General features: G+C 36.6%; 1 protein-coding gene across 1 annotated transcript; it reads left to right on the forward strand.

The window, feature by feature from the left end:
* Window positions 1–9432: 9432 nt before the first annotated feature.
* On the forward strand, window positions 9433–25737 carry lnpa (limb and neural patterns a). The gene is made up of 13 exons (XM_082176229.1): window positions 9433–9555; window positions 12382–12469; window positions 12754–12795; window positions 15462–15649; window positions 15799–15857; window positions 16297–16337; window positions 18217–18300; window positions 18381–18432; window positions 18858–19049; window positions 21318–21423; window positions 22645–22715; window positions 22930–23085; window positions 24757–25737. The coding sequence occupies exons 2-13, from the start codon at window positions 12443–12445 to the stop codon at window positions 24921–24923; spliced, it is 1185 nt and encodes a 394-aa protein (XP_082032355.1). The 5' UTR covers window positions 9433–9555; window positions 12382–12442; the 3' UTR covers window positions 24924–25737.
* The last annotated feature ends 578 nt before the right edge of the window (window positions 25738–26315 follow it).

The following is a 26315-nucleotide window of genomic DNA, read 5'->3' on the forward strand; positions in this document are numbered from 1 at the left end:
CAAACCCAGCCGTTGGGTTACATTTTTTAATTCAAGTTTTTAACCCAATGTTTGGGTATTTATATACATATTTGACTCAAAATTGGGTTAAAACAACCCAGCATTTTTAGAGTGTATAGGGACAGCATTTCCATTCCAATAAGGCATATAACGCTCAGAAGAATTATAAAGATATATTTAAAATAAGGCCTTCAGAACACACTGTATTACAACATTGAATAATAAGCAAATTTACACTTAATTTTACTTTTAATTTCTCGTTTTCAATTATTATTATTATTATAACTGCACACTCTTAAAAATAAAGGTTCCAAATGGGTGTTTTAGCATCAGTGCCATAGAAGAAACATTTTTAGTTCCCCGAGGAACCTTTCAGTCAACAGTTCTTAAAATTACATTTTTTCCCCTTAGTGTGAAGAAAAATCTGAATATAAACAACCTTTCGTGGAATCGATTCCAATGAAGCATCGATTCCCATAAAGAACCTTTATTTTTTAAGAGTGTATGCAAATATTATTTTGTTTTAGATCGTGCAGTAAAGAGAATATATACACTGGTTGTACCACTTTAGCATCGGTTAAGGGACCAGGCGCGAGATAATGATGCTACTCTGAAAGTGTTGCTGCTCGAGGGACTCTCTCCCTGATAGGAGTGTGTCGCATAAAATCTGCACTACTGCTACAATGTCAATTCTGCTGTTAATAATGTGAAGATAATGACGAAAATTGCCAATCATGTACCTTGATGGACCTCCTTTGAATGTGGAAATGTAAGAAAGTTCCCGTTCTGAGACTCGCTGTCAGAGCATAACAACCCGCTGTGGGAAGTCATTAGACAAGATAGATAAAAGACCTTGAGCATTACGCATTGTTCTCGGTGTGTAGATTGTACAGTATTAAACGTGGTATTCGTTACCTGAGATTTTTTTTTATTTAAAAAAAAAAGGAAAAAAAAAAAAAGGAAAAAAAAGAAAAGATCCCCTTTCCACCGAGTCCTATTTCCAATCTTCTTATTGGAAGGTTGTCCGGCCTGGGCAGGCTTTTCTCTCAGAGATGTTCCGCTGATGCGAGCAGTCTCATTAAATCCAAACCGAAATTTCCATAATACTCCCAGTAGAGACTCTTCACTCACAATATAATGGGATTATCCACACAACCCCAAACTTCAGACAAATTGCTCATGCATTTCTGTCTGCATACATATTTTTTTGTCACTGTGCGCAATTCTGCCTCATATAAAACCACGTTTTAAAAATAACAAAATAGCACTTGTACAGATCAAATGGTGAGATATTTTGCCATAACACGTATAGTCACGTTTGTATTAAACCAAAATGTTGACTGCCATCCGAAATTATTAACGGCATAGATAGGCCTACCCTGCATTTAAAAAAATATATAATTTATTTTGTTGACTGTTTATTTAATGTTAGGATTACGCAATTGTTTTAGGAACTCAAAACAATCTGACATAGAACAAATCGGAAGCGAAGAATTATTAGGCCTCAAATGATGTTGCAAACCAAAACGATCAGACTCATTGTAAATAAAGCATATTACATTGCTGTTACATTTTCAAATGGAAGAAGATTTAAAAAAAGGTTAGTGAGTTGTTTCGCGGGGCTGTTTGCCGTCTGTTCAATAAATGACAATACTAAAATCCCAGTGTTTTGCTCCTCTCCCAAGGGATTTGCCGTGATACACGACTCTGTACATTAGCCTACGTGACTGTATTTTACATATTGCCGACTGTATGAATTTTCATATTTTCACTTGAGAAAAATGTGCAATATAAAAATGTATATTATGTTATTTATTGATGGTGTTGTTCTTGGAAAATAAATATTTAAAACGCAAATTTTTAATATCGTTATCATTGTGCACGAAGCAAATTAAATCAACGGAACGCATCAAAGTCGTGCAAATTCGAAATCGAATGATGTGGCCTATGACGTTTCATTCACTTTTTTTGTCTAATTCTAAACAATAATTAATACACGCAAATTCAATTTATTGTAAGTAGCTATATTTTGAAAGTGTGTTTTTAATTCAACTGATGTCTTTTCATCTTGCTTTTAAAATCAATATTTTAATGAAAAAGAAAAAATACCCAAAAGTGTGAAGCGGAGTTCCTGCTCTGTTAACACATTTCTTTCTCTCTCTCTCTCTCTCTCTCTCTCTCTCTCTCTCTCTCTCTCTCTCTCTCTCTCTCTCTCTCTCTCTCTCCTTGGTAAGAAAGTGAGTCTGGCATTAATTAAAACGACACTAAAACTATGGGGAATATGAAGTCTGCGATCACGGGTCATTCCGGCCCTATAATTTACCATTATTTTTACATTACCTCTAAATGATACAAGCTGATACTGTCGTTAATTGCAGCCTGGTTAAATATATACCGGGATATTCCCGGGGGGCTTTGAGATAAGTTGCTTTCTTTCTGAACGTCCCCATTAAAGAAATGGGATTAGAGTGTGATGTATCGCCATGTTTCGTTATGCTCTTTACCAAGGCGAGGGTTACAACCCATACAACAAAGGCATTGAGATAGATGGAGAGGCAAACTGGAGAAGACAGAGGGCAGAAAAACACTGGCCAGAATAACGCCATCAGTTTTGTATCCAATGCGCATAGACTGAAAAAGAATTCATCATAAAATGCCGCAAACTGTCTGTCACCTCAGCCGAATTGCTTTTGACAAGAAAATAAATCTGCCGCTTGTTTAATATATTTTATTTTTCCTTTATTTCGGTGCTAATAGAAAAACCAAATTAAATGTCCACCACCAAGATAGAAATGCAAAGATCGATGATCCTCGAGCTACTGTCCAATCACGCCCGTTTAATTGACTGTATTTTCTGGGTAATTGAACTGCTTGTTGTAAATTGAAGATTTTATAGAAACGACATAAAAACCACATTTACTGACATTCATCGCATCTTTGACATTGATTATCTGATCAGCGCGTGTCATGCTAACCTCCAATTCTTCATTACGCACTGTTTATGAGCTGTTGCAGAACAACTCGCTTGTTCCACCGTGATTGATTGCCTTATTAACGCGTGTTCTTGTAAGTGTGACCGAACTGATTACGATGCATATGTTTAGAATAATGTTTCATTTAGCTGACTGCGAGTAATGCGAGGTGACAGCTGCTGCGGGGAGGACAAAATCACAACTACAGGGAGCACGTGGGGCCAAAAGACTGTTGTTGTTTTAAGGTGGAACTTCACAAATACGGAAACGGTGCACTGAACTGAAGATCAGATTTCGGCGAAATAATACCATTGTTGTTGTTGTGCCCGGCCAAGAACGATGCCATACAGAGTGAGAGAGAGGTCATAGATTTAATCAAATAAACAGAAGAATTTAGCAAAGCCTACTCAAAGCTGCCAGACTGTATTTTGAGGGTGATCTCATGATTCCCATCCAAAGGTTGCGATGGAACTAAAACAGTAACGATTATACCGCGGTATAAATTAAATCTGTTCTGCTCAGTCCGGAAGATATTATATACATAGCCTACACTAAAGGCACAAGCCTAAGAAATGATGTGAAATGAGGAAAAAAATTTGCTTTTCATTACTCCCATAGTTTGTGATTGCAGAAAAAAAAAATTGTGTTGAACATTGATGGAGCAACAGATTTTGTGTGAAAATACATCATAAAAGTGGTTTATTTCCTAATGTATAAGGAGGTGAGCTGGGCCTTTTACCCCACAGACACACGGGGTAAAACCAGCCCGGGGCAAAATACACACAGTATTGATGCAAATACTTTAGCTAAAATAATATGTTTTTAATAATGTCTAAGTTAATATTTATTCAAAACAATCACTTTAGCAAAGTTTGCACTATTTTTGGTTTATTTTGATAAAAGTAAAAAAATAAAAAATAAAAGATTCTAATGCTTTTTTAATAAAATAAAGATTCATTTATTTTATTCAATAAATATACTGTTAGGAAAATGTGATCATTTTAAAAATACAGAAACAAAATGATTTTAAAAAGTAAAGATTCTGAAAGCATCGAATGAGATCCCATAATAATTTAATAAAGCATTACAGTAGTAACAATAAATGAATGGATGGATGAATTATTGATTATATTAATTAACTATTGAATTAGTTAATTATTGTGTCTTTCACCCCAACAGCAGGGGCGCATTTTACCCCAAATACCATACTTTTAAATATTCTTCTGTTATTCAAAAACTGTTGCTTTAATTACCTTGAACAAAACTAAAATCAATAAAAAGATATTTGTCTAAATATAGTCAATAATTTAATCAATTCGTATTTGCTATATTAACATTTTTAAAAACATTAAATATTAGATTAAATTAGCGTAGAATCGCTTCTGCCCGCGATCGCGTCAAGTCGCCGATTTCCACATGCATTATGAAAAGCGGTTGTTAATAAAAGTGCTTAGCTGAATTTTTGTGCCATCTAGTGGTTAAAAGAGAATAAAGTCACATGGTCCTTTTACCCCGGTGCACCTTTAGCCCTGTTGTACCCTATTACTCACCACATGCAGTCATAAACAAGTAGCGTTTGGTGTTTCACAAATGTGGTCAATTATATCAGATGAAACCAAACGTCGTTTAAATAAGAAAATGCACCAAAAATATCGCGGCTACTGAGTTTGTTAAACAGCTAGTCTTCAGCTTAGCTTTATTAGCTATTTGCTTTGTGTTTGATGTCACCATTAAAGAAAGGCGAGGGAACAGAAGGGAAAAGGTTCGCGCCGGCTGTGATGAGGAGATTTATGCATCAATTGAAACTATGGCCACCCTTGTTTGTCTCAAATGAACGCTTCTGTTCAAATGTTGCTTTCATATATTATGTGACATTAATTTAACTATAGCTCATTAAGACAGAATGAAATGGTTAAATTAACTTATCAACCCATAATGATGATGAATGGGGTAGTAATTCAGATACAAGCTGGGCAATTTGCAAGTCTGCACATTTGATAGTGCTCAAATAACATTTTGAATTGCAGGTCATCCCCTCAATCAACTGCATAAGCACGTGAAGGCTCTCCCTCTCTCAAAAAAAGAACATGTTTTTCATGCATATGTATTAAAACATGTTCGCAATTATCCTTGGAAATTGCCTTCACTTGCTTTAACGGCTGAGCTGTCTCTTTGCTGCCAGTGAGAAGGTCTGGTTTGCGAGAGAAAATGGGGTCAAAACATGATAGTTTTAAAAAATAAAACGTTAATTATATCACGTTTTGCAGATGTATATTTTCTGACTCCGTTCAGTGAGAAACTGTCAACATATACTCACCTCAACATCTCTATCGAGCACCAACAGAGCATTTCGTGCATTTATGGCAAGTGCATCTATACATCACAACGTTTATGTCACATGGCAAATGCATTCTGGAACGGATCTGAATTCGTCTGATGATGTGTAGAAAACGCTCACGCCCATTGCTTTCCTTCCCCGTTTAAATCTGACAGGCAGTTGCAATAGCAAACACAGTTGGTTACTGTCAACGCATATTATATCAGAACCATTCATTTATTCCGTATTACTTGAATTAATTAACCATAAAGTTAACCCATTGTCAGTTTCATTTCAACAGATTTGGGCATAAACGCCTGATAATAGGCCTAAATCTCTCCTGAGGAGCGTCATTACAGCCTCGTGCACGGCGCCATTATAACCTTTTTTCGTCGCAATAATAACTGAGGCTTGTTTTTAATTAGATGCGATGAAATGGACTGCGAGTTGTGGAAAGTTGGCAATGCTTAACAGCGATAAGGTATTGCGCGCAAAGCTCGTATCAGGCGCGCGCCATGAGGCTTGAAGCTGCGAATCATTTGGACTATACCTGAAATGACATCACACTTCAAAGATGAATCGTATTTCTAAGAAATAATATAATTATGTACCCTTCATTGGCAGCTCACACGCGTAGTGATATTGTAGCACTGTAATGTTCTTGACAGCTGTTACTCCACGAGAAGTGCAGAGTCTGTCAGTCTCGCCGTAAGCTTCCGTCTTACTAACACAGAATGCTTTACATGAGTCCCACTGACAGTGGTCAGTGATTTGTATGTAAATACTCACGCATATAGCTCACCAATATTTACAATATATGATCCGTTTTATAGATTTTCAGGTCGTTTTGCTTTAAAGTATAAAATGACCAAATGTTTTATGCAGGCCTACCACAATTTGAATCAATATTCATACTGAAAACAAACAGACCCCTTATTGAATCTGAGATGTCTGAATCAGCTCTAATTGGTCTCTCCTCATAAATGAAGGCTTTACAAAGTGTATTGGGTTGAGTAAAACTAAAGCAAACTTGAACTAGAACTCAGTAATAAGCAAAAGTGTGTGTGTGTGTGTGTGTGTGTGTGTGTGTGTGTGTGTGTGTGTGTGTGTGTGTGTCCTGATAAACCCTACATTATGGGGACAAAATGTCCCCACAAAAATGGCAATATCCGAAATCCTTGAGGGGTAATTTTTTGGTCCCCATGAGGAAAACAGCTTATAAATAATTCTGATGTTTTTTGAAAATGTGAAAATGCATAAAGTTTTCTGTGATGGTATGTTTAGGATCCAATCGCTCTGTGTTGTGAGAGTTATGCATGTATAAGTACTGCTGCTGTCCGTGGTGCTGATCTTCAATATTCCAGCTGGGCGTTCGAACACTCAGAATTCATGCTGAATGCCTCATCCTTTCTCCATTTCACAGTTATCAGATCTCAAAGACACAGCGCCAGCCGTATGAAGCATTGCCAGTTCTCACCCAATATTTGCTGTTCTTTTTAACAATCTTGCAATGGTCTTATAATGTCCAACAAGGATTATTAATAAAGAGCTGCATATATGGGATAATAGATCTTGAGATATTAATAGATAATAGATATTGAGATATTACAGGCCAGATTTATTTAACAGATTATTTTAACTGAATGAATCACAAATACTGGGATACTGCATGACTAAATCAATGAGACCACAATATTTTTATACTTTTTAAAATATTTTTATATATGAAGAGTTCAGATGCAAAAGCCTCTAAGTGCCATCTGAAATTTTCTTCTAGAATGATCATTTTTATCGAGCTTGTATATTTAAGTTCAGCAATTTAACTTAAATGGCAATGAAAATAACCTATTAATTGTCATTTAAGTGAAATTACTGAACTTAAATATATAAGCTTGATAAAAATGATCATTCTAGAAGAAAATTTCAGATGGCACTTAGAGGCTTTTGCATCTGAACTCTTCATATACAGTATATACATATATGGTTTTGAGCCAGTTATTTATATCATTTGCTGTAGTGTGTCAGTAGGAAATATCAGTTTACTTTTCCAAACATTCCTTTTGCCACTTATTATAATAATCCAGAGATGTTTCTGTATGCACAAGGAGTCTGACGACAGCTGGTATGATCTGATCTCACCATCATCGAGTCCGTCTGTGATTACATGAAGAAACAGAATCCAGAAGAACTGTGGCAACGTCTCCAAGACACTTGAATAAACCTTCCTGCAAAACTACAGTTCTTTGAACAGTTTAGGCACTTGTGTAAAAATGCTGTAAATTCAGGATGCGTTTAAAAATAAGGTCATAAATAGATTTTATTAATCAGGTAACTTCTATTAACTAAATCAAATCAATATTTAGTGTGACCACTCTTTGTGTTTCAAACAGCTGTTGTCCAGCTACACCTGCACATAGTAGATTTACAGGAAGGTTTCTTCTTCAAGCATCTTGGAGACGTTGCTGCAGTTCTTCTGGATTTAGACCGTCTCAGTTTTTTCTGTTTCTTCATGTAATCACAGACTCTATGATGGTGAGATCAGATCAGATCTCTGTGTGGAGCACCGGCTGTTAAAAAATAATAATAATAAAAAATAAAAAAAACAGTACGGTATATATAGCACAAAAAATAAAAATTTGATTAGCCAATAATGCAATATTAATACTATTATTGTTGATGTTGTTGTTATTATTATTCAATGGTAAAGTAGTGGTAATTCGGAAACACATACATTTATATTGCTGCTGCTGCTAAGACAATTAATTTATTTTATTCAAGTTAAAAATATTAACATCACTGAATTATCCAACAACAACAACAAAAATTAGGTTACACTAACAAAACAATTTAAAGGTTTAGGTAAACGGTTTCTTAATGTTATAATTGCTCGTTATCACTTTTACAGTGACACTGAACAAAAAAATGTAGCGTAAATCTAAAAATGTGCCACAAGTGTTAACATCTATAAGTGAATTCACGTTTAACCTCACTGCACATAAATGGACTATTAATACACTGTAAAAAATTTCTAACCTCTCCAAGTCAAAATTTTCTAGTGACTGGTCACATCTAAATTTTTTAATTGGCCCAAGTGCAATTCTTGTTGCAATAGTCAGTTAACATTGGCTCAATGAGAAATAATACGTCAGACTACATGTAATTGAAAAATGTTGATGTTATCAGTCACTAGAAATTTTTGACTTGGGGATGTAATTTTTTTTTACAGTGTAGGCTACGTCTAAAGGTGCACCAATGCTATATTTTTCTATTTATCCTCATCATTGGTTAACAAACGTATTCATTACTTCAATGAGCTCATTGTTTCTGCCTTAAATTAATACATTGTTTAAATGAATACATTATTAGCTAACTGTGTGATTTGTACATGCACATTTCTGAAATACATAACTTGGACACAGTTTCCTCTGATAACAGATCACTCTAAATTGTAATGTAGACATGCATTTTCTGTAAAGCTGCTTTGAAACGATAAGTATTGTGAAAAGCGCTATACAAATAAAGGTGAATTGAAATTAATTGAATTGAATTAGTATGCTCTAAAGGCTCTGCTCCTCAGATTTTCTCCTTGTCATGCTCAACTGCACCTAAACTAATGATTTTGATAATGCAATTGCAATGAATGGAATTGACAAACCCAATTTTGGCTCATTTCCTTCACACTTAATAGCATAAAAGCACCAGAATGTAGTCAGCCATGCAGCATGTTGGGCTACTTGTTATTTTCATTATTTAACATGGTACTGATTAGACATTATTTATTAATATTTGAAAAATTGATTATACAATCATTTTAATGGCTTGACTTTCAATAAATTCGTTTTTTTTTTTAAGAATAAAAAAGCAAGTTGAATGCAACATTAGCACTCCTTTTAAAACAGCTTTTAATTAATTTTTAACACAATGCATTGTTAACAAATACAACAACAGCAGCTGTGTCAGGTGCATATGTATTATTATTTCGTATTTTGTATAATTATTTCTACCAAAATACATAATATAAGTAAAACGCGTGTATTTTGTGCAATAAATCCAATGCTTTCGTTGTGTCGTGAACTTTCCGGAAGTACGGCATGAAGTTCATTCCTTTTTCCCGCGCTTTGAGAGAGCGAAAGTGCTCGATCACGTGACAGAGCGGTGAAGGAGAGGAGGTCCGTGGCGCGTGGGCTTGTGGGAGCCGTTTGATGACGTCGACACTTGAAGTAAGGGAATAATAACGCAGGTCTCTGCTGGATTTCGTGTTCACGGGTAAGGCATGCTAAATTATGTTTGGTTTGGTAGATTTTGGCGTGGTTATGCACATTAAAGCTGCGTGCAGTGAAAGAGAACAACATGTCGTCTAATCATGTCCGCTGTATCAGCTGCTAGTAGCGAGTGAGTTAGACTGTCTTAAAGTCATTCCTCTTTAAAAAAGTATTCCTGCTATTCTAGTTTAAGGAAGTATCATCAATCGGCGAGTTTATTCTATGCTCCCACATTTAAAGCGCAATGTTTTAGCGACCAGAATGAGATTAATAACTCATAAAGTTTTTGATTAGCATTGTATCAAGTGCGAATTAAATGTTATGCTTAAAGCATCGATCGACTTGACTTTTCCTGAAGTTACTCTGAAGTTGAAAGGTTGAGATTGAATTATAAACGAGTTATAAAGTGACTTACATGGGTCCTTTTCGTAGTTTGCATGTACTATCTATCTACTCTGATTCATACAGTCAAACCTCTGCAGTTTAAAATAGAGTAGTGTCTTGTTACTTTCCAGAGCCTCCAGATTTTGTGAGCTCCTCTGGTGACATCTGATATCACTGAGCATCTAATCCTGCTTGTGCGAGATACAGTGGGTTCATAAAGTGTGTGTGCAGTCAAAACACAATTTCTGAAAGTGCATCAGAAAACAAAATATAAATGGTATTGATTGGAGAGAGAGAGAGAGAAAATATGCCTTTCTAGCAAGCTTTAAAAAAAGGTTTGGTTTAAAATTATTTAAAAAAAACAATTTATATATTTTTTGAAAACTAAGACTAGAAGATCCACTGCTGTTTGTTGTGAATGCATGTTGTTGTTGGTTAATGTGATTGTCTACTCCTGTGTTGCTTGTACAGGACTCTTCTCTGATAGGATCTTTAGGAAAACTGACTTCAGACCAGGGAACTAACTATTATTATTTTTTTCTATCGATTGTTTTTTTCCAAGATTATGAACAAACAGTGCGACAAATCGATGCATTCCACACAAATTGACTAATTTACGTGTTGTTTCAGCCCTACTTCAAACATGCATTGAAATGGATAAGAAAAGTGAAGATGGTTCTGTGAAAAACTAAAACTTTTTTTTGTACCTAATGCAGCAAAATTCATACATTTGTAAGTGAATCTTCAAGGAAAAGTTCACCCAAAAATGAAAATTCTGATATATTATTTACTCACCCTGTCGTTCCAAACCCGTAAGACTTTTTCATTCATCTTCAGAACACAAATAAAGAGATTTTTAATGAAATCTGAGAGATTTCTGTCCCTCCATTGACAGCTATGCAACTACCACTTTGACCCTTCAACATGTTCATAAAGCGATCGTTAAACTTATCCATATTAAATGAGTGGTTTAGTCCAAACTTTTTGAAGTAACTCAATCACTTTATATAATGAACAGGTTGAATTTATTCTTTTATTCACACATAAACATTGATCAGCGAACACAAACAGAAGCTCAACGCGTAAGATAGAACCTCATTGGTTCTTGCTGAAGCTCAAACGTGATGCGTAACACGAGAATGAACCTCATTGGTTCTTGCTGAAGCTCAAACGTGATGCGTAACATGAGAATGAACCTCATTGGTTCTTGCAGAAGCTCAAACGTGATGCGTAACACGAGAATGAACCTCATTGGTTCTTGCTGAAGCTCAAAAGTGCTGCATAACACGAGAATGAACCTCATTGGTTCTTGCTGAAGCTCAAACGTGATGCGTAACGCGAGAATTAACCTCATTGGTTCTTGCTGAAGCTCAAAAGTGCTGCGTAACACGAGAATGAACCTCATTGGTTCTTGCTGAAGCTCAAAAGTGCTGCGTAACACGAGAATGAACCTCATTGGTTCTTGCAGAAGCTCAAACGTGATGCGTAACAAGAGAATTAACCTCATTGGTTCTTGCTGAAGCTCAAAAGTGCTGCGTAACTCGAGAATGAACCTCATTGGTTCTTGCAGAAGCTCAAACGTGCTGCGTAACGCGAGAATGAACCTCATTGGTTCTTGCTGAAGCTCAAACGTGATGCGTAACGCGAGAATTAACCTCATTGGTTCTTGCTGAAGCTCAAACGTGATGCGTAACTCGAGAATGAACCTCATTGGTTCTTGCAGAAGCTCAAACGTGCTGCGTAACGCGAGAATGAACCTCATTGGTTCTTGCTGAAGCTCAAACGTGATGCGTAACTCGAGAATGAACCTCATTGGTTCTTGCAGAAGCTCAAACGTGCTGCGTAACGCGAGAATGAACCTCATTGGTTCTTGCTGAAGCTCAAACGTGATGCGTAACTCGAGAATGAACCTCATTGGTTCTTGCAGAAGCTCAAACGTGATGCGTAACACGAGAATGAACCTCATTGGTTCTCGCAGGTCAACCGAACATGACCACAACTGATGTGTGAGTTGATGAATGTTTATTTGTGAATAAAAGCCAAATTTCAATCTGTTCATCATATAAAGTGATTGAGTCTCTTCAGAAAATTTGACTAAACTGATCAATTCATATGAATTAGTTGTACAATCTTTTTATTAACTTTTTGAAGCGTCAAAGTGTCACTTGTGTAGCTGTCAATGGAGGGACAGAAAGCTCTCAGATTTCAATAAACGATCTTCATTTGTGATCTGAAGATTAACGAAAGTCTAACGGGTTTGGAACGACATGAGGGCGAGTAACTGATGACAGAATTTATTTTTGGATGAACTAACTCTTTAAGTGTCTGAGTCTTTATAATCCGTTCTCTAATCCTCATATCACCTCAAGTGGAAAACGTCTATCATGATCTCGTTTGGAACTTAATTATTATAATTGCTGAAAGAAGCGGTTTCCTTTGTGAACAGGTGTCGGGCTTTGGCGTGGAGTGACGAGTAACAGCTAAGCGAGAAGGACTGCCCTCACAAGATGGGCGCTGTGGTGTCTCGGTGGAGGGTAAATGTGCTTCAGTCACTCAAACTTGTAGGATGATGTAGCCTGCTATTTGATTTTAATGTGGCATGGATAAATGGCACAAATATATGGTGTGCTACTGCTGTTGTCATTTTTTTTAACTCGCTAATATGTGTAGGTTAAGTTAATATTGCATACTAAGGTACACAAATCTAAATATAGAAACTTTTGTACCTCCTACCAATTTTCAATTGGGCAAATTTGTGTTTTATTCTTGGTGAGAGCTTGCTTTTTTTTATTGCTAACTCTCGCGTGTCCTTTCACAGGCCAAGCCATCCACCGTAGAGGTCTTGGAGGGTCTTGATAAGGTATGAAACTGCATGAGTCTTACCCATTTTCTGCCATCCCTCATTGTGCATATTGTACTTTTCTGACATTGTTCTTATGCCGTTAAATCACGGAAGTTGCGATAGTCTTTTCCTCCCTATTGTGACGTATACCCGAGGGAAACAACTTCTCAAACAAGAACAAATGTGGGGCGGGGGCGTGGGGCTTGATTTTCTCATGTGGAATTGATTGGATGGTTGTGGTTTGCTATTGGTGGATCTCATGTGAGTGACAGGTTGCCCCGCCCTCGTGCAAGTAAACCCATTATAAGAGCAAGAGGGAGGGGGAAGTTATTTTGATTAAAGATTATGAGGGCACTATAAAAAATTTAAATAAAATAAAAAATTAATAAATCATTTATAAGAAATACTGAAGAAATTTTGATTTGATGGTGGCTTCAAACTGGTGTTAGACCAGGTTTTTTAAAGGTTCAGTCTTGGCTCATAGAATAACACCACATTACAGACAGACACAATGTCTGCAACAGTGCAGGCACTGTGTGTAACACTGAGTAGATATTTTAGGATGGGGGGTTGTGCAGTCCTGCCTCACTGAGAGAGGTCTGTTTGGTTGGCATGTCTTAGGGCTTGGCTGAGTAACACTTTATTTTTATTTTTATTTTTTTATTTGCTGTTTAGAAGCCAAACACATGTGATTCGTCCTAAACAAGTTTGACCCAATTTGTATCATGTGTGCAGATCTGTGTGCGGGTAAATCAAATTTGTGGCTTTTGAACAGATCCTGTCTGAAGTTCTGCTTTGGGTATTTGCTTAAGTCATGGAGATTTAAGTTTTGACGTATTTTCCTCCCGCACTTACTGTATGGCGCAAGACATTTTAAAGTTTGTAGTAATATGGTGACTTTTTTTGACCTGATCCTTCTAAAACACACCCTCGTATCCCTTGCTGGAACACAGTACTTCACCTCATCACATTCTGAAAAACAATGCATTAGATTAACAATTGTATGTGACACAAACAAAACAAATTAAATCGTTAATCGCAATTGTTTGTATGACAATTGATCGTGACAGGTCTACACACAGTTGTATTAATTTCCTGTTTTGGACTGAAATGTAAATCCCTGGTCTGAAACTTTTGGCTTTGTATTCAGAACTAGGTACTATTTTAAAAACAGAAACACAGAATGTGCCTTTTCTTGTAAGAAACTCAAGCAGGATTTCTGCAGGTGACACGACAACAGTGTGCTAAAAACTGAAGCATTTTTTCTTTGCGTTTTGCACATGCAGACGACAACGTTGTCAAAACTATCCCGTTCACACGGATTCGCGAAAACGATTAAAAACGCTGCGTTCTGCTGCCAGGCCAGTAGATGGCGATATCACTGTAAATAAACACTATGAGCCTCTAGACTGAACACATAATACACATGCGCATGACCTCACTGTTTTTAAAAATGTATGTTTGTTGTTTACACGGAGATGATAACGGTATCGTTTTCAAAAGTTTGCATTTTCAGGTCCTCAAAACGCCTCTGTCATATAAACGGCCAAAATGCATAACGTTTTCCGTTTATGGTTCAAAATGGTGTCGTGTAAACGGGCCCCAAAGTCTTAATTCACTCTTACGCAAATTAAGGCCTTTAAAAGGTCTTAAATAAGAGCAGAATGTTATAAATTCATAATCAAGGCATTAAAGACCCACTCCGATGAAAATCATGTTTTTCTAGGTGTTAACATGTTCTTGTGGCATTTTTCTGATGTTAGAGGACATATCTTGAGAAAAATAAGTATTTCTGCATTCAAATGGCTGTGAATGAGTAGCAGACGCTAAAATGCCGGCTAAAATAGACTGGAATTGTGACCTAGTAACTCCACTGGGCAGGGCCACAAGCTCATACTCCCCTCCGCCCCGCCCGCTCAGGTTCTGAGGAGTAGAGAAGACGATGGCGGATCAACACCTATGTGCGGTAGCGGGTTGCAATGCTAAGAGGAGAGATATTGGTATTAGCTTTCATGCTTTACCAAAACATGTTGCTGTGAGAGAAGAATGGATGAACGCCCACAACGCAGAGGCGAATTGCTAATAAAAACGGCATAATCATCATTTAAAGACCACTGAGAATGTTTAAAAATAGCTCAAAATATGATCGGAGTGGGACTTTAAATGTTGCATCCATAGCAAAAAAATGTATATCTTACTGTGTATTTTTGTCGTGTTTTCCGGTACAAAAATATCTAAACATCCTTAAATCAATATAATTTTACTTGCAAATGTAAAATAAACTCTTGAATGATTTTTCTGAGCCCATTGGTAGATATTTGTTCTTGTTTTAATCATGAACTCGCTTCATTTTGATCAATTTCACAGAAAATGTCATGTTTTATGCTGCTGTTTTTGTGAAATTAGTCAAAAAGTTGTATTGTCAAACTCTGAGGTGTTGCTAATGTTTTTCCCTAGACATTTACATTTTGAGAACGTATCGTTCCCTTCAGTTTATTCCTTAGATTTCCTTTACTTGGCCTTAAAAGGGTCTTTTAAAAAGTCTTAAATTTCCCTTTATAAAACCTGCAGAAATTATGCTTTTGAAGGAAAGCACAAATGTAATTAAATATGAGTGATAATCCAAATCTGACAGTATTTTCCATTTGAATGAGACTAATGACATGTTATACGCTCTCTCTCAGGACATCCAGGCCCTTGAGGAGAACAGAGAGAAGACCCAAAAGCAGCGGAAGCTATGGGTTTACCGACTGCTGTTGTACTCGGTCCTGCTGTACATGATCGCCTGTGCGGTCGTCTACGTCTGGTACATCCCGGAGCAGATGATGGGAAAAGTAATAGTGGCGTCACCGTTCTTGATATTTCCTCTGGTGTAAGTACTGTGGGTTCGGTCGTCGAGTTCAGACCATCAAAGGAATGATGGGAAATTCTGTTCATTTGGGTTTGATTCAAAGTGTACATTTTTCCAATTATGATGACTTTTAAATGAAACTAAAAATGCGTTGCTTTTCCTTCCTGCAGAGTTTGGCTCCTGAGGAAACTGCTGATTGTTTTATACCACAAACGAACGGAGAGAAACAGTAAGAATTTCCCTGTGAACCCAAAACTGAATCTGAACTCAATACTTTATATTTGATCAGTCTGTAATGATGACATCATAGTCTTAAGGCCCATTCATACTAGAACGATAACTATATACTAGAGACGATATCGTTCTGTTGATTATAACTTCGCACTGCAGTTTTGTCGTCTCAAGCTCTTAAAGCAGGATGGATTCTGATTGGCTGTCAATGTTTATCATTCATCAGCTGTAAAAAATATCTGAATGTGATTCCAACATTATCGTTTCTATGTGCCGTTATAGTTGTGGTGTGAAATCTGCTATTCTTTTACATTCAGATTTTTTTTTTTGAACAAAATAATGATCATTTGTATAGTTATTGTCCTTGGTGTGAATGGGCCTTTAATCATATCTACACGTTCATTTTTGTGTTTTTTTATTTTTATTTTGCATCTCAGATGAAAAATTAGAAGATCTGAAAGCAGAGAAAAAGAAAATAGTGAGTAATCAGTAGCAGTGTCTTTCTTTGAATGTCACTTCCTGGTGTGTAGTTAATTTTGGGCTATAGTTTGTGTATGTTTTCATGCCTGTATCGAGCACTTAAAGTCCCTCTGTGGTGAAAATCAAGTTTTTAATGTTGTTTATGTGTCTATGTGGTGTTTTTAATATGCTTTAAGACAAACCATGTGTAAATTCATAAGTCGACAGCATTGCTGAGTATTTTCTCCTTAAAACTGCAGTGAACCAAAGACAGTCTCAAAAACACGCTTTGAAATCGCTGGTGTTTCTGACGTCACAAACTACCTTGTAACCAATCAGGGGTGCGTTTCCCGTACAACTATATAGCTCGCTGCTTAACTACCATAGTACGATGCATCATTGGAGAAATCAACTAGCTAGTCACGACTGTTTCCCGAAACCGTCTGTCGCAAAGTATCGTTCAACCACGTTGGTTTATGACGTCTCGCACGTGGTGGACTAATAACTTATTTTAATTAATCTGTTTGAGATCGAATTAACGCTAGATTTTGTCATATAAGTTACAGACATGGCATCTGAAGACCATTTCTAATTTTTCTCAGTTATTTTGCTTTATTACCAGACTCAATATTTGGCTCGTTCTTACATAGTAGAGCACGTTCGCACATGCGCAGTCTTCAAAAACGGTGCTTTAAATCTCTTGACAAACTAAAAGACATAAATTATATTTGTATGTATTCTAAATAAATAACACGGGTTGTACTGAATGTCAGCTTGCTTATTTTGCTAAAGATAAGGATTTATTCAGTCTACATCTAATGTAAACTAGAAACTATGCTTCTAACGACAGCTCGAGAGCTGTCGTTCCAACCACACAAGTTTGCGATGATGTTTGCGAACGTTCGTTTGAACGATGGTTTCGGGAAACACCAAATCGTTGAACTATGCTGATAACGACGGAACTTGCGACCATAGTTGGCTAACGATGCTTTCGGGAAACGCACCCCAGATCAACGTGTGAAGGCGGGGCTAATTTGCATAATCGGCAAGGGTGTAAAGTTCCATTCAAGCTATTTTATGGCATGAAGAAACTCTTTTTTTTTTCAGGGAAAAAAGGTTTAAATGTGTTGTTTTAGGGATCAAAGATGAGTTTTAAGGGATAAAATTGACTATAGGAGATTTGACTTTAAGAGATATGGGAGTGCACGCTCTCATGAATGTCAAGATTTTTTTATATGAGTGATGAGCTAGTAATTTCACCCAGTCAGAGATCTTCTCTCTTCCCGTACGAGCTAGTTAGCCCTATACTAATGTTAGCACAACAACGTCCAGTTTTGCTTTCATCATATTGCGCCTCTCTGCTGTCAGTGAGAGAAAGAGATCATTTCTGCTCTTAATAAATAATCTGAAATCAATGAAGACAGCGGGTAATTGGCACAAAGACTTTACTTGGTAAAGTGCTTAGCTAACGACTTGTCTTTAAATTAATAGTGTTTAGTGATGGGAGGAAATAAATCTGAGAAATTGCTTGTCATCCACTGTCATGTCTAATAACTTTCAATAATTACAGCTGATGGATTTTCGCACTCCCCATTATCGCAGTAGGGCTTGTAATTATTCTATTCATTAAAGTTAAATAATTAGCACTATTTGCTCTTTCCCTGAAATGAAGTTTTAAAATGAAACCAAACAGGAGACTGCCAGAAAACGGACTAGGTTTCTTTCTGCAATTAAACAAAAAAATAAGCAGCTCCTTTATCTGACGTGGACTGATGTCATTAAATTGAATTGGTTTTGGAAATTCTTAACAATATAAGTTTTCAGTTTTCATTGTTAGTCAGCTGGCATCTCTGTTTGATGTAATTGTGGTTGTGTGATTGTAATATTTTCTTCCACAGCTTGAACAGGTAATGGAAACTGAAACCTACAAAAATGCCAAGCTGATTTTGGAGCGGTTTGACCCAGACTCTAAGAAAAAGCTGGTAAGTTCCTTATTCTAAAGTCTGTAAATAAATCTATTTGCACATATGTGATGGTGGATTAATGTTTTTGCTTTGTTTAGGAGTTAGAAGCTCAACCCATTGGCCCACCGGTGACTCCAAGGCAAGGCCAAGGTGAGCGAACAAGTCCTTTCCCCCTCTAAAGTCAACATGAACTCACAATTGGTGCATTTGCATCTCATCAAGATATATATATTTTTTTAATAATCTTTCATCAGAGTGTAATAACTTGATAACTTTCCTACTGATGAAAGAAAAGCCAAGTGTGCAGGGAAAATGGTTTTAACCACGCAGCAACATCAGGGCCAACTGTGAAACAGTTTCGGTGTTGATAGATAACTTGAACCCTATATTTGATGGCTTTTCCTATAAATTATTTCTATTTTGATGAACATAAGAATAAGAGTAATGGTTAACGTGTTTTAGAAATGGTACGGTATCTATGAGTGAGATCAGGTGCATAGATACCGATGATTCTGTGGTATCGACATATTGAACACATGAGTTTTACTGTCAGAATGGTGTGATTTTCTGCTCAGAGCTGCGTCAGAGGCTCGTGTCCCCTCGTCCTGCTGGACGTCCACCTCCCGGTCCTGGATCCGCCCCCTCAGTCCCCCCGACTCCACTGTCTGCCCCGGGTGGGCCGCCTGAAAAGGGTCTGGCCACCTCAACCCCACACGGTCTGATGAGGAGGCCTGGGTCCCCGGCCGGCACTCCTGCCCCAGGGATGGGTGAGTCTCACGCCCTCTCTCGATGTCTGATTGGCTTTGGTTGGCATAGATGGGCTGGTAATGGCGCTTCAACTAAGACCTGCAGGGCCTAAAACTAACTTGTGCCAATGGCTGATGACTTAAGAAAATGTACCGGCTATTTTTCAAAAACAGGCAGTAATTACACCAAAATTTTAGATACCAGTGAAAATACACAATTCTCTATTCCACTTTCAGCTAAAACTACCAGCCTAACTAATATAAACAGTCAGTAATAAAAGAACAAATAATCAAATTACAAGCAAAATCACAAATAAATACAATATAACAAAGATACAAATGAAATAAACAGTGCTTTTCAGGTACAGAAATTTAATAATCAAATGTAAAAGAATGTTCAACTTTCTTATTAATTAATCCTTATTAAAGTTACAGTGAGGTTTCTTCTCTTCTTTTTTTCTTTTTTCGGTTGTTTGATTAACATTAAAAACCGACAACAGCACGAATTTTATTTGCGGGTCTGATATACTGAGACTGGTACACATTGCATTTACTTTCTCAACTGTTTACGTCCACTTCACACATAGCGATACTCGCTTTTATAAATTTTTTTTTACATCATTTTGTGTGAATTTGTCTGCTCAAGTGCCAGATGTTGTGAATGAGAGCTGAGTTTAGTATTCAGGCGCTGTCTGAGACGTGGTTTTCACGAGTAACGGAATGATCTCCCTTTTGCATCGACTTGCGCTTGAATATTTAAATGGTCAAGGCTTAAACTTTCATAGCGATGCAGTGCTGGCCTGACAACTGTCCCGAGTGTCGTTCACGTTCATGTTCTCACAACAATGCATTGTTAGAATTCATAAAAATTTAACCGGCCAACTTTCAAGTTTCATTTACTCGTCAACGCCGATTTTCTCTCATTTGGCACTTGGTGAGTGTTCATTTTAGACCCTGGAGACCTGTATGCATTTCCTTTTTAAAGGAACAAAACATTGAGTGACAACCAGTCAGAGTCAGAAGCCAATGAGTGGTCGATGCTCATTTTTTTTTTTTTAAATGTGCCTTTTATGTTCTGAATATTATACTACCATACATACTATTTCTGCAGTGCATACCGTTCAGCTTTTGGATTTTCTTTCAAGCTAAATGACCTACTACATTTGCCAAAAAGCACAGTAAACAATCAGCACACATTGCAAATATCTTTGAATATATTTTGATCACCAAAAGTTAAGAAATGTTTACACCAAATTGGAATAAAAGGCTAAATAAGTTTTTATTTCAAAGATAACTGTGACAACAATGTAGCGAACTGCTGTGGGAAATGTTTTTAGTTTCGTGTACTATTTTATAGTATGTGCTAAACAGTGCAAACTACTTATAAACATAACCCTTGCAAATTAATGAAACAATTAAAAGCTGCTTATAGAAACAAACGAAACTATAATAAAATGTTCTGTAAATTTGACCTCAATTGAAGAGTGTGAATTGAGGCTTTTTGTAACGTTTGTGAATTGAACCAGAAATAAAACTGACCACACAAGATAAAAATGAAAATTTTAAAACTAAATATTACAAAAATGTATATGAAACATGTTAACTGAAAGTTAAAGTACTAAATTTACCTAAATTGAAACTAATATATGAAACTATATATGAAAATATATATATATACTGACAGAAGCACATGCTGAAATTACAAATAATATTAAACATAGCTAAGACAAGTAAAGGGTAATTAGAAATATGAATAAACACTAAATTAGTATATAAATAACACTAGAGCTTTGTTTGTTGTAACTTTATTCTATAGATCCTATAGCTTTCTGTTTCTCCTGTGATCTCCGGTCATCTACACACACCTGTTAGCAGTGAGTGACAGGTGACACGGGCCCTGCTGCGTTCCTCACGTAAGTGTGCTGTGTGTGTGAACAGATCTGGGCCCTGTTCAAGCAAACACCTTTAGCAAGAAATTGGAAGTGAAAAGCACCTTGGCCCACTGTGGCGTCTCCATATGCTGGTAAATGAGTAAGCAGCAGGGATTCCTGACTATGCCAAGTCTGGCAGAAATGACCAGTCGTCTGGCTATGATTGCTCTTGATGTTAAATTATATTAATTATGAGTGTGGATCACAGCGGGCATGAGGAGGGAGGTCCATATCAGTGTCGTTATTAAAAGCTGTCCCTCTTATCATTCATCATCGGCCATGCAGCACTGAGCCACAGATACAGTCTGCAGTGTGCACTGACACGTGTGTGTGTGTGTGTGTGTGTGTGTGTGTGCAGGAATGCACCCTCCAGGTCCTCCGCTGGCCAGACCCGTCCTCCCCAGAGATCGAGGTGCCATGGACAGGGTCATTGAGTACCTAGTGGGTGATGGACCTCAGAACAGGTGAACAGTCCATCTTCAAATCATGATTTATATCTTTACACTGAGCAGAATCAAGGTGTGATGTGATTTCTGAAAAAGAAAGATCACCATATAATGCAGAGAAGTTCAGCTTCAGTTCAGGCAAGCACAAAGAATAAAGATCAGTGTAGCTGAATCACGTTCAGAATTAAAATAGCACACATCTAAAATAATAATAAGATAACCTGAAGAATTTGAAATGCATTTCAGCTTTTCAACATGAAACATTGACTGTTTATGCACCATTATTGGTGTACATGTAAACATAGTCATTGTTTCGCAGGCCTTGGTTTGGAGGGTTAAACCAAATCTGGATTTTATTCTTAGTATTGATCGCAAGCATCTCTATTGCTGAGGTTGTGAACGCTAGTAATTTTGTGCTACAGGCATAAATGAAACCTTGCCTGATATATATATATATATATACACTGACCCCAACCGTTTGAACAGTAGTCTACTGTTTCTAAAAAGAAAAGGTTTTTCATAAGTTCATCAAAATGTAAACATATCAACCAACTCAATTTAATTCTTGGGTTTTTTTCATCCGTTTAATCGCATGTCAGACAAATAAATGTATGATTGCATGGGCAAGTAACGGCACACACGTCAAATGTATATAAAAAAAATATTTTTGCAAGAGTGCATTAAATTGATCAAAAGTGTCAGTAAAGGCTTTTATAATGTTACTAAAAGATTTCTATTTCAAATAAACACTCTTCGATTGAACTTTATTAATTAAAGAGAACAATATAAGGGTTCCACAAATATATGAAGCAGCACAGCTGTTTTCAACTGATAAAAATAATCATAAACGTTTCTTGAGCATCAGATCATCATATTATACTGATTTGTGAAGGATCATGTGACACTGAAGACTGGAGTAATGATGCTGTAAATTCAGCTTTGATCTCAGGAATATATTACACTTTACTATATATTCACATAGACAACAGCTATTTCAAATTGAATAATATTTCTCAATATTGTTTACTGAATGTTTTGATAATGATATATTTATGAGATCACATAAATGCATCCTCGGTGAGAAAGAAATCGTACTGACCCCGAGCTTTAGAAGACTGATGTATTGTGCACAATAAGACCAGTGTGAATATGGTGCATTTTAATATCTCTTACACCCTTACACTCACTGTAGCTATCAACACACAGCTTTATTTAATCATTTTTCTCTTTTTGTTGCAGATATGCTCTGATATGCCAGCAGTGTTCGTCTCATAATGGAATGGCTTTAAAGGAGGAGTTTGAATATATTGGTAAGAATCAGAGAAAAACGTTGGACTTTGACGTTTAACTGTTCATTTTGTCACTGAGTTCTTTTAAAGGATGTTTTTGCGATGTAAACAAGTGTGAACGCCCCCCCCCGATGATTCACAAATCTTGAATGTGCTGCATGTTTTGTTTTCATATTCATGTGTCTAAGGATCATTTCAGATAAGTTGAGTTTGTTTTTTATCGCCGATGTTTTAGCATTCAGATGTGCCTACTGTTATTTCCTGAACCCGGCCCGGAAGACACGTCCCCAGGCCCCACGTCTCCCAGAATTCACTGCAGAAACCAAGATGAGCCAAGACCCCCCTGCTGTTGCCATGGAGACAGACCTGTCTAGTGCTCCACCTGCCCCAGGTACCAGATCTCCAGCAGGAGGAGGGGGTGTGTAGATGATGCTCGTATTCGGAGAGACTTATGCACAGTATTAACGCTTTTGATTTTAGAAGGGGTGGGTTTGTTTACTGCAGGTTCAGTGTGTGTGTGTGTGTGTGTGTGTGTGTGTGAGTCCCTGCTGCTCTTGCCCTCTGAGAGGACATTTGCTGATGTACTGAGAGCAGATCTGTGAAGTGATTAAAGGCTTTAGAGTCTTGTATCCCCCCCCACAGTGCTGCCTAGTTAGTAGGGCTTTACCCTGTGTCTCTACCTCACACACACACACACACACACACACACACACACACACACACACACACACACACACACACACACACACTCTCTCCTGTCTTGCTCTCTACTGTTATTATGTGCTCAGTCAATGGCAAGTGATGACTGATGATACATTGAGTGTGTGCGCTCAGTTTTTATATATCTTCATTCTGGAATTTAGTTATAGCTACATTTATAAAACATTTTATTTGATAGTTTTTTTCATTTGAACCTTTTCTTCACCCTCTCTGGTTTACAGTGAATATTGCACTTGTTATTGTAATTTTGTACTTTGTAAGTTTCCTGATAATTGGATATTTTGACTGTTCATTATCCCTCACTTGTAGAAGGGCCTTTATTCTAAACTCTCTCACATTATATACCGGCCACAGGTTTGGAAACATTAAGATTTTTAAATGTTTTTGAAAGAATTACTCAGGCTGCATTTATTTGTGAAATATTATTACACTTTAAAATAGCGGTTTTCTGTTTTAATATAATTTAAACTAATTTATTCCTGTGATCAAAGCTGAATTTTCAGCATCATTACTTCAGAAATCATTCTAATATGATGATTTTTTTGCTTTATTAATAAGTAAGGACAAATAATAATAATAATAATAATAATGTTTCTTATCAGTTTTGCATGCTAAATATTTTTGTGGAAACTGGTACTTTTTGTCTGGATTTTTTGATAAATAGAAAAGTAAAATTAACAGCATTTATTTGAAATAGAAATCTTTTGTTACAATATGTCTTTACTGACACTTTTGATCAATTTAGTGTGTCCTTGCTGAATAAGTGTTACTATATATATACTCACCCTAAATCTTTGAATGGAAGTGTATCATAAAAATAAAATAAAAAATAAAGCAGCACAACATGTTTTCAACATTGATAATAATAATCAATGTTTCTTGAGCATCAAATCATCATATTATAATGATTTCTGAAGGATCATGTGACACTGAAGACTGGAGTAATGATGCTGATAATTCAGCTTTGATCTCAGGAATATTTAAAATGCATTCAAATTAATTTTTATTTATTTATTGTTTTTATAAAAATATTTCCCTAAACTTTTAAATGTTAATATGTTAAACATTTATTTATTTTTTTGGTCATTTAACTTCTCATTACTGTTTACCGTTTTCACCCTCTCTCTGACTTGGTCATATCATGGTATTTATGATTTTTGTCATCATAATCATAGTTTCTCAGCAAGCTGAGAGGAAATAGTCTGGGTGATTTGTGATTGGTAGGTTGACAGATTATTTTAAAACCACAAGGAAAATCAAGTCAAACCACAATCAATGAAATGCCTCTTTTCGCAGAGAAATAGGATTGTACTAACAAGCGCTGGTTTGATTTGTTGATCAGAGGGTAAAGCAGCCAGTCCAGGGCATGTGAAAGCAGAAGCTGAAGATCAGCACACAGACGAGAAGAAGCCAGCAGATCCAGATCCAGATCCAGATCCAGATCCACACACACACCTCGCTGACGAAACACAGGCCGAGCTCGACGTGTCCGCCATGGAAGTGGAGTAGAGTTAGTGCCAACAGAAACCCAAGTCTCTTCCTCGTGTGTGTGTGTGTATGCGTGTGGCTTTGATTTACAGTGAAGGTTGGTCTTCTTATTCTTTACCTTTAGTTTATTTGTATCCTTTTGTTTTAATTTCTATGTTATATTGCAGTGTTATTTAATACATTAGTAAAGCGAAGTAGAAACTATAAGGGGTCAGCGATTTTTGAGAGGGTTAGTTTTTTTGGGTAAAATTATTATTAGTTGTGATGTATCTGCAATAAATAGTTACATTTCTGAGTTTAATAGGAAAACGATATTTTGTCTTTGTTTACATGTTATGTGAGTAAAACCTGTAAGTAAAAGCTTAAATGCAGGACGTTCAATACATAACGGTTTATTATTCTCTTAGTTGGCATGAAAGCAGCTATTTCCATTCATTCTCCACATAAGCACTGTTTTGTGATCGAATGTATTTAATATTCTTATTTACAATATGTACTGATACAAAAAATGTCATTCAAAAGTATATTTATAATATTTATAGTTCCTAATATCCTCTCAGTGCCTGTTCTTGCAGTGTAGCATTCATTAGGTGCTGTGCCAGAGAGACTGGTCCCGTGTTTACATGTGTTCAGGTTCAGCCATAGGAATGTTTGCTTATTTATTCCGCATAGAAACAGCCCTTCGGTGTTCTCCGCCTCATGTGCCTTCATGTTTGACCTGTGTCAAGATTTAAAAAGCAGATTTATCAAGCATAGCATTATGTGCAAAAATACAGTGCTGTTTTTATTATTGTCTACAAGAAATAATATGAGAAATAAAGTTTTTAAAACATTATCCTGATGTTGAGTGTTTTATGGCACAGAAAACCTTTTTTTTTTTTTTTTTGATTGACTTGCACCAAGTGCAAATAGCCCATCTTGTTGGCAGAGGCTAATTACACTAGCTCCGCCTCCAGAGAAAATTGCTAAAGAAATCCCACAGATAACAGAATCAGTGGTGTGGAGATCAAGGTGGGTGATGATGGTACTTTTTGACGCGACCAACCCGAATTCGAATCCACCTTTTTCCAAACTAATGTTTCTCCTTTTCCCATTGCATATTAGCTCAGAGAGGTGTTTAATTGAAATAAAAATTTATTAAAGGTACACTAATGTATTTTTTTATTTTTTTTATTTTTTTATTAACAAAATTCCACATCAATCCATCTTCCAAAACATGTTTCTGTCTTGCCCTGATTCACTATGGTAAAGCATATTAAGCATTTATACATTAGACCATTAGTGATGGTTTTTGCCGGAAGTTGCATACATACGTCGCTCTCCTGCATGTCTCATCATATCCTTAAATAGAGAAAAGTTTAGTGTCTGGTGTGGGAGTGGAAGAGGTTAGTTGTCACAACGAGCAAGAATGAC

This window comes from Leuciscus leuciscus, assembly GCF_965113295.1.
Source record: "Leuciscus leuciscus genome assembly, chromosome: 7".
Lineage (NCBI taxonomy): Eukaryota > Metazoa > Chordata > Actinopteri > Cypriniformes > Leuciscidae > Leuciscus > Leuciscus leuciscus.